The sequence below is a fragment of the Hippocampus bargibanti genome, linkage group LG09 (assembly GCF_051943395.1).
Source record: "Hippocampus bargibanti isolate YZ-2025 linkage group LG09, ASM5194339v1, whole genome shotgun sequence".
In the NCBI taxonomy this organism is placed as follows: domain Eukaryota; kingdom Metazoa; phylum Chordata; class Actinopteri; order Syngnathiformes; family Syngnathidae; genus Hippocampus; species Hippocampus bargibanti.
The window spans coordinates 19,498,065-19,513,986 of record NC_142742.1 but is presented as its reverse complement, the minus strand read 5'-3'; the positions used below and the strand labels follow the sequence as shown (position 1 = coordinate 19,513,986).

Sequence of the window (15,922 nt, the reverse complement as noted above, 5' to 3'; positions counted from 1 at the left end):
TAAGCTGAGGGATCACTGTATATGAAATATGTGCCATAATTGTGCTATAATGTGAACATCATATATTTTAACATGAGTTTTTCCACTTTGGGTCATAATTGGACGCCATTTTAGCTTCATTATTCTAACACGTTTGCTTTTCTGCAAAATATTCACCGTTGATCAGTCATGAACTGTACTGTCAAAGGATTGACAACCTCAGCTGTTATCAATGGTACAATTTTTATAGTATGGTTTATTTGCCATTTACTATACCCGTCACACTAATAGTATTGCAGATCTAAAAAAAAAATCTCTTAAGATAGCCTGTTAGCTATATGCTTTGGGTTTCGTGTTCCAACTGCCCAAGAGGACAAATTTTCTTAATGAAATGAAAATAAAATGAAAGTAAAATTGTCTTGCACCACATAGAGTGAACCATTCAATCAATGCTAAAATTTTGATAAAAATGTGGAAAATAGATGCACGGACATACATACCTTTGCCCTATCCAGTCTTTTGGAAAACTGATGACGTCAAATGCAGTGTGATTCACTGCTTTCCTCTTCTTTGACCAAGTTCAAAAGGTTATGGTCACGGGGTTGCGCGCAGGTTGTGGGATACATTCCACAAATAATCATTCTAATTTAAAATGTTGTGTTTATTAAAGCAAGTATTCCCACAGTTTTGAGAGAGAACCGTGAAATGAATACATGTAATTACGAAACAATGTGTTTAAATTTCCTTTGATGTGTTTTATGTGAGATTCTATATGCTTGTTCATGATTTAGGACAAACAAAAAAAAATCATTTTATGGACTACTGTAGACTTATTTGATATTTACAAAACTATCAGCAAGCATTATTTTCCTTCCTTTGTTTTTTTTTTTAGATTTGGTCTCAGGATGCGTGGATTTACTCAGAAACTCTGTTTTAATATTATATATGTGGATTATTGAAAATGTGATTTGTAGGAAGTAAAATTATGGAATGGCTGGAATACCTTCATGGTAAAAAAAGATAAATAACCAGCGTGAAATGATCGAGCCAGTTTTGATTGTATGTGTGTGAAGCAATATGCTTTGGTACATAACAGTGTGACTGACATCAAAAGGAATTATTGGCTTGTCACATAAAACCCGAGTCTCGTTTGTCACTCTTTGTGATTTGCAGCATTCCATTAGAAACTACGTACTGTATTGATTGTTAGCAGGACACAAGCACAACAACAAATTCCAGTGTCAGTCACCCTGAGTGTTCTTTAACCCACTCGCGACAACCCGAGTCAGCACTTTGGGGCCTATGTGCGGACTGACGGTAGCACCTGAGCTGACAGATTAGCCACAGCTCATCATGTGGAGCTATTATCCAGGTTAGTAAGGCTATTACATTATTATCATTACACAACAAAAGGACGCAACTCAAGGCAAGGTTAAAAACAATGCATAGGCTTCGACTTCTGGGAAATCTGAAGCATATTTGACCAGTTGATAAAGCAATCAGTCAAAATGTATTACGAGAGGGCGTTTTTTTGTTTTTTTAAGCAAAGGCTACGGATGCTTCATGCGATGACCGCCAGGATGCGTTATTGTGAACCATTTTTAACACTATGTTGAGTGGCCATTGTCAGGCAGGTCCTTGAAGGCATTAGGTTCAATCAATCTGGTAAAATGGCACTGTGGGATGACATGTTCCACTTAGAAATGATTCCTTACAATGTGGGATTGATCATAGGAGTGATTCGGTTCTGTTGGACAGTCTGCGGATGGATGTAAGGCTTGAAGAGCCTGCAATGAGAAGAAAGGAGCGTCAGCGCAGAGCGCCAATGCATCTGTGGAACTGTCGCGGCTTGGAATCGAAGCGGATTTATGTGGAGCAGGAGATGTGAGACAATCTATTTGTATCAATAGATGCTACAGCTTCATGTTTGCTTTCAACATTTAGCATGTAGCAGACGTGCACATTCCACCATGACGTCTCTGATCCATTGGTGAAAAGATCCTCTCCTCTTTCATCTAGAAATGCTCCATGCAACTAAGAGGGTGCAGAGTGTGTTTTGTGTTGTCACATTATTTGTCATTGAAGTTTTTTTTATTTATTCTAGATGGTGCCACGACAGTGGCTGCCTTTACAGCAGCTCTGTATTTTTTTCTACTTCTTTCTTTCCTTTACTCTTACTTTCGGAACTTTGCTGCTGTGGAATGTAAATTTTTCCACTGTGAGACTAATAAAGGCCAATCCAATCAAATTCACTGCCTATTCAATCAAATTCACACCTAATTCAATTGTCATGTTTTTTGGTCATCACAAAAATAACAGCAATGACTTTATCATTTCCACTGAAAGAAAGATGTGTCATCATGTCGGGATGTGACAGTAGAGAGACTGATTCCTAAAAACACCGCGGATCAAGCAGCCATGCCATCATGTGAGATAACCAGGAAAAATGAATCAGAGGAATTCTTCTGATGCTGATTGCTGAAATTGTATTTTACTTTGGAATGACTCGCTCATGATTTCTTGATCATGATTTATTCATTGTCATTGACTGTTGTGGTTCACTCACTTGACTTGGTTCAATTTCCACTCTGATACAGTCTGACTAAGACTGTGAATTTGTGTTGTTGTTGATAAATTGGCGACCAATCTGGGATGTCCAAAGTTATCTTGGAGAGGCTTTAGCGACGTGCAAAATGGGGTTAGTGCAGGCATGGGCAAACTCCGGCCTGCGGGCCACATACGGCCCGTTAGGCTTTTTAATCCGGCCCGCCGAACCTGCCCAAATTGTAGTAAAAACAGCGTCTGAAACTCATGACAAAAAGTTAGCGGGACAACAGGGCAGATAACTGAGAAGTTGCCTGCCCCATCTTTCCCAACCTGAAGCACAATGAGACAACTAATCACATTAAAAAACATTGTCAACATTGTACCTACTACAAATGCTACCTTGCTTAATTTACGGTAAATGTGCATGGCTTGATTTTGCTGCAGTAGTCGATTGTCATTGTGGTGCACAATGCAACGTTTGCATTGCTTCCTACGAGCCACTCAGCCCCTTACATGAGTCTCACGTACACTTTACAGTCACGGTTTAATGTAAATTTACGTTTTGTAGCGTCACATATGTTGTTAGCTTCTATTGAATCTTTCTTCTGGGCTGAGGTTCTGTGCATCTATTTTGGAAAATGATATGCAATTGCATGACTTTATAACGCTTGCGAAAGTCCGGAAGAAAGCAGCATGCTTCTGATTGGCTGCCGTGCCGAGTATGCAAATTTCACTGCAGGTTGCCTATGTCTTTGTGCTCGGCGACGGTACACGTGTATTGTTTGCGCGTGAAGGCGAAGGCGTCAGTGAGGAGTTTGTTGAGCGCGCGGTCAGGACAAACCATCTATGATTTGGCGGAATTTAACACAAGTAGGTATTATTGAGCTTGAATATTTCGTTGTGGAATAATATGTTTTGAATGTTGAAAGTGATTCCATTTTTCAATAAATGATTTCTTTAACTTTGCCCCTTCAATGAAAACCTATTAAAAACAGACGCAATCTTGATGAATCACAGTGCATATGTTATTTTAATCTATTTCCATTTCCTCCTCCAAGTATCTGCGAAATAGTATGTAAACGCCATATTCCTTGAGACAAATTTATTAACTGATCAGGGATATTTTTCACATTTGAAAGACAGTTAATAAATTGGGTTCTTACTGTGCTATGAGGTTTGTACACACTACATTTAAAGGACAACCGGCACCATTTTTTTGTGTTTCCCACTGACATTATAAAAACGTTTTATAGCATCTATAATACCCAAAACAGGCAGGCTGATATTTTTAGTTAAATGAAAAACACCAATAAAAATGACTTCAAAATGAATCCGGAAATGGCCAGTTTCAGAAGGTCCCACCCCTTTGTTCGTGACGTCACGCCATGACGTCTTGCCTTGCTCGAGAATCAAAACAATGGCTTCAGATTCGGAGAAGATGTTTTCTTGTTACTCATCCAGTTATGAATGATTCAAATAGTTCTGAAGAGGAAAGCATAAATGTTTGCAAATGATTCAAGGAGTCCTCCCATATCAATTCGAGCCGCCAATGACAGCAATGTAGCACCCAGAAAATGCAGAAGATTGCGCCCAAGCTCCGTTGGAAATGAGCTGATTTGTCAGCTGGGAATTTGTGTCAGCGAATATCAAATAGTTGTCTTGGTGCAACACACGATTCACCATGGCGTTATTTATGTGTTTTCCTTCTAATTTCGCCATCAACACGAAGTTTTCAGACCAAACAAAGTACCCAAAATGCATTGTGTGTCGCTTTCTCGGTCAGGGGCGGTCCAAACGTGACGTCACATGGGGATCGTCATCAACTCGAAAACAAGACTTAGTGAATATACAGCACAAGTCTTAGAACGTAAACTATAGCTATATGCTGTGGAATCTTTGTAAAATACGCTCAGTCAAAGTCATTTGAAGTGATTTTATAAATTATGGACATAACTTGTCGGGAGGCGTCGGTTGTCCTTTAATTCTTTAGGTTTAGTATTTCCGGCCCAAACACTCCCTCCAAATGCTCCTGGCCCGGCCCCTCTGTCAAATTTTAGAACCCAGTGCGGCCCGCGAGTCAAAAAGTTTGCCCACCCCTGGGTTAGTGGCATATACAGTATGATTGATGGATGGATGATTGGGGCGGCGCGGTAGTTGAGTGGTTAGCACACCGGCTTCACAGTGCAGCGGTCGTGAGGGTTTTCTTTGGATTCTCCGGTTTCCTCCCACATTCCAAAAAACATGCATGGCGGGCTGATTGAACATTTAAAGGACAACCGACGCCTTCCGACAAGTTGTGTCCATAATTTGTAAAATCACTTGAAATGACTTCTACTGACTGTATTTTATAAAGATTCCACGGCATATAGCTATATTTTACGTTTTAAGACTCGCGCTGAATAATCAGGAAGTCTTGTTTTCGAGTTGGTGACGATTCCTGACGTGATGTCACATTAGGAACGCCCCTGACCGAGAAAGCGACACACAATGCATTTTAGGTCGTTTGTTTGGTCTGAAAACTTCATGTTGATCCGTGTTGATGGCAAAATTAGAAGGAAAACACATAACGCGATGGTGAATCGTTGTGTGTTGCGCCAAGACTACTATTTGATACTAGTTGTCACAAATTCCCAGCAGACAAATCAGCCCATTTCCAACAGAGCTTGGGCGCCATCTTGTGCATTATCTGGGCGCTACATTGGAGTCCTGACAGCTCGAATTGATACGGAAGGACTTCTTTAATCGATTGCAAACATTTATGCTTTCCTCTTCAGAACTATTTGAATCATATTCATAACTGGATGAGTAACAAGAAAGCATCTTCTCCGAATCTGAAGCCATTGTTTTGATTATAGAGCAAGGCAAGTCGTCCTGGCGTGACGTCACGAACATGGGGGCGGGACCTTCTGAAACTTGCCATTTCCGGGGTAATTTTGAAGTAGTTTTGGGACACTTTAACTCATTTTTATAGGTGTTTTGCATTTGGCTAAAAATATCAGCCTGCGTGTATTGGGTATTTTGCATGCTATAAAATGTTTTTCTGATGTCAGTTAAGAAACAAAAAAATGGTGTCGGTGGTCCTTTAAATTGTCCCTAGGTGTGAATGTGAGAGCGGATGGTTGTCTGTCTTTGTGTGCCCTGTGATTGGCTGGCAACCAATTCAGGGTGTCCCCCGCCTGGTGCCCGAAGATGGCTGGGATTGGTTCCAGCGACCCTTATGATGAATAAGCGGTACAGAAGATGGATGGATGAATGGATGAGTGATGGATGGATAAATTCCCTGTCAAATGCAAAATAATTTACATTAACATGATTCTATCTGAAAATACAACATTGCTGTTCTCTTTTTATGTTGTAAATTGCCGCTGTTGCCCTTAACACACTGAATATTCTCAAGACTAACTGCAGCGATAATATTAAATGGCATGCTTACTTTGGAAAGGTGTTTTCCTAAACTCAGACTACCACATCTGCGCATGGGGATAGATGCCACTTTCTCCTGAATAAATCAACGACACTACTAAATATTTCTTGTACCAAAATGCATGCTTGTATTACCGGAAATTTGGAATTCCGTGAATATGCTGGGGTTTTATCTCATGTGTCATGACAACCAAGTCCAAACTATAGGGCCCATTTATTTTATGGAGCACTGTGTAAAAACACATTTTCATATGGCGGACGATTAATTTTCTTGCATCTTTTTGTGGAGGTGGTAAATGCTACGGCAAGTTTGAAAGATGTCAGCGCATAGATACACTGAAGGCGATAACATTCTTTTGGGGCATTGCATGCAATGAATGGCCCTTTCTCTGCGATATCATGACTGACACTGTTAGAACATGAACTACATCTCGCTGATTACATTTCTCAAAAGCAAACTGTGTCGCCTAGCAACGGCAAATCCGTGCTGCCGGCAGCTGATAAATAATATTCATTAATATCGTTTAACAAAAGAAAGCTGATTGAACATGTGCTATTAAACCGAAAGCCTGAGGCGCAGTGTGACAGAAATGACACGTTGGAAAGGTTTGACTTATTTTGAGGTCCAAATGACGCTTTCTTGGAAAGAGTCCTTTTCAGAACACCCACCCGCCTCCACCTCCCACGCTGATTAGTATCCCACCCCCCATCCCGTCGCAACTCAGTCGGAGAACTTCCTATGCTGCAGAAACTTTTTTTGACAACTCCGTCTGGCAAAGCCACGCGCAGCAAACAGCTTTAAGGGAGATGGGCACAGCCAGCAGTGTTGATGCAGATTAAAATAGGAAGCATGGTCGATTGGATTATACCACCTAATACGCCATTTCATGTAGCGTAACGTGTCATTTTCTGGGATCCGTGCCCTTGTTTGTGTAGTGTACATCCGAATCACAATTCAAATTAAACTGCGCTTCCTTTCCAATTCTATAAATGGCAAGTCTTGTGTAGGGAAGGTCGACGCTTTGACTAATGCTTAGTTTAAATGAACCCACAATGCACAATAACTCGATTATGCGTCAGACATAGGACCCATAATGGACAGGTGCGAGTTATAATATGCACAGGTGATCGTTGTATCAGCGATAGGGGGAGAGAGAAAGAGGGAGGGGGAGAGGAGAGAGAGAGAGAGAGACAGGGAGCGATAGACAGCGAAAGGGAGAGGAGGAGAGAAAGAGAATGAGACAGAATGAGAGTGGGCGCGGGAGAGAGAGCAAGAGAGAGATTGAGAGAGGGGAAGAAAGAGAGTGAGGGGGAGAGAAAGAGACAGAGAGAGGGGAGAGACAGCGAAAGGGAGAGGGGGAGAGAAAGAGAATGAGACAGAACGAGAGTGAGACCGGTGGAGAGAGCGTGAGATAGAGAGAGGGGGAGAAAGAGAGTGAGGGAGAGAGAGACACAGAGAAAGAGAGAGCGAGTGAGAGATAGAGAGAGGGGGAGAAAGACAGTGAGGGGGGGGGGAAAGAGAGGGAGAGAGAAAGAGACAGAGAGAGAGGGGGGAGACAAGAGAGGGCGAGAGAGACAGCGAAAGGGAGAGGGGGAGAGAAAGAGAATGAGACAGAATGAGAGTGGGACCGGGGGAGAGAGAGCGAGATAGACAGAGGGGGAGAGAGAGAGAGATAGACAGAGGGGGAGAGAGAGAGAGAGAGAGAGAGAGAGAGAGAGAGAGAGAGAGAGAGAGAGAGAGAGAGAGAGAGAGAGAGAGAGAGAGAGAGAGAGAGAGAGAGAGAGAGAGAGAGAGAGAGAGAGAGAGAAAATAGAAGTGTTCGTCGCTATAGTGGATCCAAAACCAGACTGCACGTCCAGAGAGCGTCGGTGCTCAACGGGGAGGGAATCCCTCAAAATCGTCGCTCTGTTTCCTTTACCAAGGAAACCCACGCTGTGCACTTTCTGACGCAACTGCCCATTTTAGGCAAAATGCGTCAATGGACTGATTCAAGTGCGATAAACAAGCGTGGACTTCACTGCTGTTTCTGACGTCCGGAACCGGCCCAGAAAGGTCCTTGTGCGTTTGAAGCAGTCTATTTCGGTCGTATCCATGGTGTAATTGTTACGCCAGTTTCTAGCGGAGGATGCATTTAACGGCGCGGTCTATTTCGCCACTTGATTCAAAAGACGCCCCCTCCCCTTCGGCTCGAGTCGCCACGCCCATATGCGTGACGTGGTTCTTTCGTCTGGGTTGAAAAGCTGTTGCACTTCTCGATAGTACCATTGAAGTGAGTCATCTCTAGGAAGTGTGGCTAAAAAAAAGAAGGGGGGTAAAGGCGACAAAAAAATACCATCGAAGTGTTCCGTGAACGCCACTGGTCACGCGTAATCGGCAAGACTGTGGAAAATAGAAAGAAGGGTCGACAGGCTAAAAAACGACTGAAAGTGAGTCAATCTGCGTGGATCCTAACTTTTAAGTTCAAGTTCGCGCACCTTGCACCTCTTGAATAACAAACGGACAATTCGTTCCATTACTTGTCGTCGCCGTGATGTTGTAGGTGACTTCAAAGCCACGGCTACACCTTGAATGAACTTTTTTTGAAAAGTGACTCTCAGTCGAATTGGAGGATTCGTGTTTTCTTTTTGAACCACCCTGCTGGTTGTCGCCTTTCCTTTGAGCAAGGATTTGCTACCGTAAACTGCGCCCGAACAAGTCCCGTGATACCATCTTTTTTTCCTGGATCATGTACCAGGACTACTCCGGGAATTACGACACCTCGTCCCGCGGCAGCAGCACTTCACCGGCCCAACCCGAATCCTTCGCGAGCGGCAGCAGCACCATCGGAAGCCCAATCTCTACCTCAACCTACCAGGTAAAAGTCGACAAGCCCAACCTCGACGCTGCTGCGATGTGTTCTTTTGCTGTTTTAACGAGTGGCGCACATTGACTGAACCATTTTCGCACAATTTACGCGAATCCCGCTGCTTGTATTTTTTTCCGTTTACGCCCAGGGGTACGAGTTTAAAAATTGGTTGGCGTTGCCGCAAAGTGGTCAAGCCGGTCTCATTGCGTATGTTTAACTCAGTCTGCAAATGAACACTGTAATGTTACTCACCACGGGAGAAATGTAGTGTTCTGGGCGAACTTCCATCTAAGTACATCGAAACAACCTATGTTGCAATCTGGTGCTGTAGAAATCAATTGATTGGTTGAATTGAAGTGAATATTTGCGGCGTTTTATACCGCACATCGGTATAAAATGTTGCACCTCCGTGCGCGGATTTGGACAGCCGGGCAACGGTCATTTATAAGGTCATAAAAATTCGATTCGGCATATGGGTGCGATGCGTTTAAAAGCACCCTTATGTGCCTGCGTGGAGAATGGATCTACAACGCTTCTCCAATAGATTCATTTAAATGACAATGGATCTGAAATTATCGGAATGATGGTTTTTGAGTGAACAGCCGAATGGGTTTATCGTGGTCTCGGTGAGTGCCGAGCAATATTGCTGTCATAGGACTTTTAACATATATCCAAAAAATCATTATTTGTTTGGGGAAGCCTCACGCAAATAATTCAGCAAGAATTTTATCCTACCTCAAATGGGTCTTATATTTTTAAAATGTTCTTGCTGGGGGGGAAGGGGGGGTCGCGTTCCGTTGCGCAATCTGTGTCGTGTCAATGCTCGTATTTTAAAGGCGAGGTCCTACAAAAGTGTGGCGTGTTGCTTCCCGGTTTACTGGAACTGACCGCGTTTCGCACGCACTGAACGAATGAGTCACCAGATAAAAAGTTCCCCAAGACTGCCGGGATATCCGACGGAAGGTTGGGAATAACTGGAAGAAAAGGACGTGCGTAAATAACGAATACATGCATATTTACTGGAGCAGCCTCCCCCCCAGCCCAAGAAGTTGCTCCAAACACCTGCTCGTAATCATTTAGCTCCAACTTTCAGTGATAAAGACGACTGATAACAGGGCACTTTGGGCATTCCCACATGATTCACAGCGTGTCAGTCTCCCACAACACTCTCCATGGACTGAATCATTATTACCATGAGCGGTAATGCTGGAAAATGCGCATTGGTGCCCGTGCTTCCAACCCGCTACCCACACCCACCGCCCCTTACCATATGTTCTTTTGCTCCTTCCAGAAATATAGTATTGACATGCCCGGCTCCAACAGTGCCTTCATCCCCACCATTAATGCAATCACAACAAGTCAGGATCTTCAGTGGATGGTGCAGCCCACGGTCATCACCTCTATGTCCAACCCGTACTCCCGCTCTCACCCGTACAGCCATCACCTGAGCAACGGGCAAGGTCTGCTGGGTCACAATCCACTGGCCCGTCCCGGGGTTATCCGCTCCATCGGGGACGCCAGAGGGCGACGCAAAAGGGAAGAGCAGGTGAGTCAATGTCATTTTGGAAAAACTTGACTGTAGGCTGAAACAAAAATAGAATTGGGATGTATTACTTCTGGGAGTTATTTTAAAGCTCTGACGTAGGGCTGAAAATGTGGGTATTTTTCAAAAAATTTCCGGTAATTTACATGCATATTCAGGATGGACAATTTTGGAAACGACCCAAACCGACCCATTTAGAAGGTAGATTATTTTACAAAATTCAAATAAATAATTTCTTTTATCACAAGCAACATCGCTGTATAAATAGCTTTCACTGCCCACATGAATAAGCAAAGTAAAAAGCAAAGTAACAAACATAAAGAAGATTAAAAATGATCAAACAAGCTATATCACGTAACTAAAGAAATGTAATTGGGGTGGTTGTCAAATTGCATTTGACCAAAATCTGGTTTAATCTGGAATGTTAAAATATATTTAACTGACCTTTTTATAAAATCCATTTTTACCCAACCACCCATTGCTACTTTCCATACAACCCCTGTGATTAATAAAATGCATGACATTGGAATGAATATTATATTTAAATTGTTTGAATGCATGTTTTGGTTATATTAACAGTACTTTTTAAAATAATTTAATTTAAACACACATATTGAGGGAAAAGCAACAGATAAAAAAAATATTTGATAGTGTACTGATCCCGCAGTGTGTTAACAGTAAACAAATCCCCTTTTAATTCCAAATTAACAATCATATAGCTTGCATAAAGTAAAATAAACTTTATTAGTCTCACAATTCCCAATTCACAGGAGCAAAGTCATGAAAGGAAATTTAAATGGGAATACGTATCTCCAAATATCTCACACTCTGTCAATAATCATGACGAAAGAGGTATTGTACACTAAAAAAGTATATACATTTTCTTTCTATTGACTTAAAAATCCGTTTTCAGTGGATGAAAATAATTGACAATAAAAAATTAGGCTGTGCTGAAATAAAGTACGTATATCCCGGTTTTTCATCCTTTTCAATTTCCAGTCGCAAACTAAATACGTGGATCTTCATCTAGTGGTCGGAAGTGGAATTACGGTGCACTCAATTATTGCAAGAGTTGGATCAAAATAGCTATGGATTGCAGTGGGAGGGGGGATTGAAATAGCAGTGCCAATCTGGAACCTGCAGTGGAGATGCATTGATTGTATTCCTATTTATTCACATTAAAAGTTTAAACATGGGCAGAATTCAAATAAAATTTGAATTCTTTTTTAAATTATCTTTTATTAATCTTTGCATTCTGCCGTTGGGTTTTATATGTCATATTTGTGCGTTACCAACACACTTGCTTTTTACCCTCAGCTCACCCCAGAAGAAGAAGAGAAGAGGAGGGTGCGGCGCGAGAGAAACAAGTTGGCCGCCGCCAAATGCCGCAACCGCAGACGCGAGTTGACTGAGATGCTGCAAGGGGTGAGTGAGAACATCAAAAGTTCAGTAGCGAACATGTCATCATACAAATTGTCACCAGTGCCCAAAATTCAGACAATCGATCACTACCATGTAATTATTTTTTAACTAGCCCATCACATATTTTAATCATAAAATCAAACATTTAAATGGAACAAAATGGAATGAAACAAAGAATATAATGTATGCATTCATTCATGTGTTCATTATTTTGTATGAGAAATGGAGTAGTCCCCAACCTGAAATTTTCGAGGGGCAAGAGAAAACTTTAGTGGCAGTCACTGTAAATGGACTTGCAAAGTAAATATTTCTGCCGGTCATTTTCTCTGTTACTGATAAATGGCCTGAGGTGTTGAGCAGAGGCTTGTCAGCAACAGAAAATATTTAAAAACAGTCGTTAGGAAAAAAAGAAGTCCAATTTATTGGTTGTGCAGTGTGAGATGAAAATTTCAGTTGACCTGTCTCAAATTTGGGCTGTCACGGTCATACTCTCTCTTTGCTTTGACACCAGTTAAATAGAGCATTTTGTCCCACTCTTCAAATATGTTTGAATGACTTTGCGTATGGAATTGTTTTCAATTGCTCTCGTGCTTCCTTCTATTTTCCCCTCAGTGGAACTAAGACATCTGTGTTGCTTTTTCGTTCTTGCCTTTTCTTGTCATGATGTTGATGCTGAAGTTTAAGATTATGCAAATGATCTAGACAATGACAAAAGTTTTCCACAACCTCATAGTACAATCATATGATGAGTGAATATACCCCATACCTCGAGTCACAACCTGGCAATAATGGTTTCGCCCTTCCGCCTTGGTCACTGCATTAAAAACCGAATGCGGCACAGAAGCTTTGTCCTTGGCAGCCGCGAACGGACACATGGCATGATATCTTTGTGAGCCACGAACAAAATGAACCAATTAGCTCGGGTGTCCGGAACCTATGGCTCGCAAGCCATATATGGCTCTTTTGATGATTTCATCTGGCTTGCCGATAAAACTAATACAGTACATATTCTCGCGTTTTCCCTGTTCGGCGGAAAGCGCAATTTTGATTGGATGATACTGACCTATAGCCGTTGATGTCAAAACACATAAACGCCCTCTTTTAAATAAGCCTGACTAGTAAAAAATATGGAGGATTTACCTTTGTGGGGAGGTTCTGGTGTTGTGCCGTGATTCTACTTTGCAATGAAACAATACCATGAAGGAAACAGTTGAATATCAGTGGCTCTTTGACAAGCCCCATGCTAACGTTAGCATCAATATACTTCTGTGCAAGCTAATGGGTGGTGTGCAGGCTAACTAGCAGTAGTGTCGCCAATGGACCCGGCACGTTAACTTTCATTCCGATCGTTTGACTTGATGTTTTTACAAATCACGAGGAACGGAAAACTAGTCATATTAATGGTTAGTATTATCACAGTTATTTTATATAATATATAATTTTGTTGAAATCACGTGAGTATGTGTTGGCGTGCGTGCGCGTGTGTGGGCGTGTACGTGCGCGCGCGTGTGTCTCTGCGTGTGTGTGTGTGGCTCTCACTGAAAAACATTTCTAAATATTTTACTTTTGTGGCTCTCTGAGTCAAAAAGATTCCCGACCCCTGAATTCGCTAATTTTTCACTCAACTCCAGCTTGTTGAGACTTCCAAGACTCCCAGAAATGGAATTCGCCGGAGGCAGTTGTCTCTGCGAACGCAGGACACACGCAAATTCTGATCATCTCCCTAACTCGGAATGCTGTGAGGTGCTCACACGAAACAGCAACGCATCCCATTACTTCCACGACAGAAAGAAATGCTTTTCTTTCGTGTGGCCATTTTTTTAATTCCAAATAAGGGAATGTCAGTTCCGAGTCATACCATGTTCTCTGATCGCACACCTTCTCTTTGTTCGCCTCCTTGGAAAACGACTTCCTCATACCTTTGCCCATGAGTCAAAGTTCTCAGACAGCATGTCACCATTTCTTGTCTGTCTGTCTCACATGAATCGCGTATTATGATCCCTGACGCACGCGCATATGTCCACACGCACGCGCACACACGCACACACGCGCGCAAGTAGCACTCAAGTTGAAGGACATGACAATGTTTGTTTGCAATAATTAAAGCAACACTGTCCTCTTCTGGCGACTCGACTGCACTACACATGCAGCAGTACAAATAATTTTAGCTAGCTCAATAATAATAATAAATGTCATTTATAAGCGCCTTTCAAATCTTTACAGGTCACTTTACAGTCACAGGACAAGTTGTTTTTTTCTGTGCACGAGCAACGGCAGCCACACGCGCCAGAGTTCACTCAACCCAAAATAACTCAAATAGATGGAAAGGTAGCTAGCCAGCTAATGGATAGCCAGATAGCTTATCGATAGCCAGATAGCTAGCTAGATAGCCAGATCGATAGCTATAAAATAAATTAAATTAAATACAGGCTACCTAAAAGGGAAGTTTATGGCATACAGTACATTAGTAGGTAGTTTGTGCATATTCAGAAAGTAACAAAAAGTATTCCAAACAATTCCTGGAATACAGTTTTGATAGTGCTATAATCGGTTATTTTCCATTCTTTCATGTTTTCTGTCTTATCAGGAGACTGAGAAACTGGAGGAGGAGAAAGCCGACCTGCAGAAAGAAATTGAAAGCCTAAAGAAGGAAAAGGACAAGCTGGAGTTCATGCTGGTGGCCCACAATCCCGTGTGCAAGTTGCCCACAGAGGATCGCCGCCCGACCCCGGCGCACCATCAGAACCATCATAACCATCAGCATCATCAGAACCATCAACACCAGCAGTGCGCCCCCCTGTCCTTGGCCATGCGCCCCAACATGGCGGCCCGGGCCCACGCGAACCACGTGGTGGTGAAGCAAGAGCCGGACGACGCCGAGGAAGTGGCGGGCAAACCACAGCATTCCGTCATCAAGCCCATCTGCCTTAGCGGGATGTACTGTACAGATGGCGACAGCCTCAACACGCCGGTGGTGGCGGCATCCACCCCGGCCGCCGCACTCAACGCCCCCAACCTCATCTTCACTTACCCGAGCATGCTTGAGCCCGACAGCCCCTCGCCCTCCTCCGAGTCGTGCTCCAAAGCCCACCGCCGCAGCAGCAGCAGCGGCGATCAGTCGTCGGACTCCCTCAACTCACCCACCCTATTGGCCCTGTGAGAGGGTCAGCAAACCAAAACATTGTGGCGCACGGTGAGCGTCGGGATCAAAAGAACCCCAAGTGGCATTTGTACGGTCCAGGCCACACACCCTGATCATGTGAACCGTGCCCCCCCTTTTGGCAGGGAGACCCCACAAGGGCTACGCTGTGTGTTTTTTTTCTCGTCCTGCTTCAATCTGCTCAGTCAGATTTGTGCAACACGTGTGCAGCCATCCGTGACGCGTTAACATTTTGACATTTCAACTTTTAGAGTGTCTACTTGTTTACTCTTTCCTGCCTTCAAATTTGGCCTTTGGGAGTTCAGAAGATATAAAAAAGGAGTTCCTAAAATATACATATCGAAATAAATATATTTTTATGAAGAAAAAGAATTAAAAGCCATGACCAGTTGCACTCTGCCAAGACGAATCAACAGATCATGAAAAGAGGTGACATCCCGAGACAATGGGAAAACAGTTGTCTTTTCATTTGTGTCCCTTTCTCACCCCTACATCAAGCACCTCGATTAATCTCTTTAACTGTATTTTATGTGCTGATAAAGTGTTTTTGAAACATTGTCTTCTCCCTCATCTGCCTGTAGAAAAGCATTGTGGTTTTCAGTGTTTCATACTGATGGCGCCTTTGTCCAGTTGCTCTTCTAATTTGCCAGTGTGGCTTTACTATGTTCGTATTGGTATGCTTCACCTCAGTGGTATTGTACTTTTTATATACAGTATATATATATATATATATATATATATATAAAGTATATTATATATATATATATATATATATATATATATATATATATATATATATATATATATATACACAGTAAAGTAGCATTATATCGATATCGGTTATATCGATATTTTTTCCAACTTCCGAGAACATCGATATAACGAGACTTTCTCTCTCTCTCTCTCTCTCTCTCTCTCTCTCTCTCTCTCTCTCTCTCTCTCTCTCTCTCTCTCTCTCTCTCTCTCTCTCTATATATATGTGTGTGTGTGTGTGTGTGTGTG

At 42.5% G+C, this 15,922-nt stretch overlaps 1 protein-coding gene and 1 long non-coding RNA gene across 3 annotated transcripts; one reads left to right on the top strand and one right to left on the bottom strand.

Moving 5' to 3' along the window:
- Positions 1–238: 238 nt before the first annotated feature.
- On the bottom strand, positions 239–10,066 carry LOC148893910 (uncharacterized). The gene is made up of 3 exons (XR_016116048.1): positions 9,048–10,066; positions 2,546–2,754; positions 239–1,766 (listed from the first exon to the last, which is right to left on the bottom strand). It is a non-coding gene; the product is annotated as an uncharacterized LOC148893910 (long non-coding RNA).
- Positions 8,213–15,648, top strand: fosl2 (FOS like 2, AP-1 transcription factor subunit). Of its 2 annotated transcripts, XM_089004792.1 has the most exons (5): positions 8,219–8,376; positions 8,685–8,804; positions 10,087–10,341; positions 11,656–11,763; positions 14,348–15,648. In XM_089004792.1, the coding sequence occupies exons 3-5, from the start codon at positions 10,102–10,104 to the stop codon at positions 14,918–14,920; spliced, it is 921 nt and encodes a 306-aa protein (XP_088860918.1). In that variant the 5' UTR covers positions 8,219–8,376; positions 8,685–8,804; positions 10,087–10,101; the 3' UTR covers positions 14,921–15,648. The 2 variants fall into 2 exon arrangements, with proteins under 2 accessions (XP_088860917.1, XP_088860918.1); XM_089004791.1 differs by having other exon boundaries at positions 8,213–8,804.
- Positions 15,649–15,922: the final 274 nt, after the last annotated feature.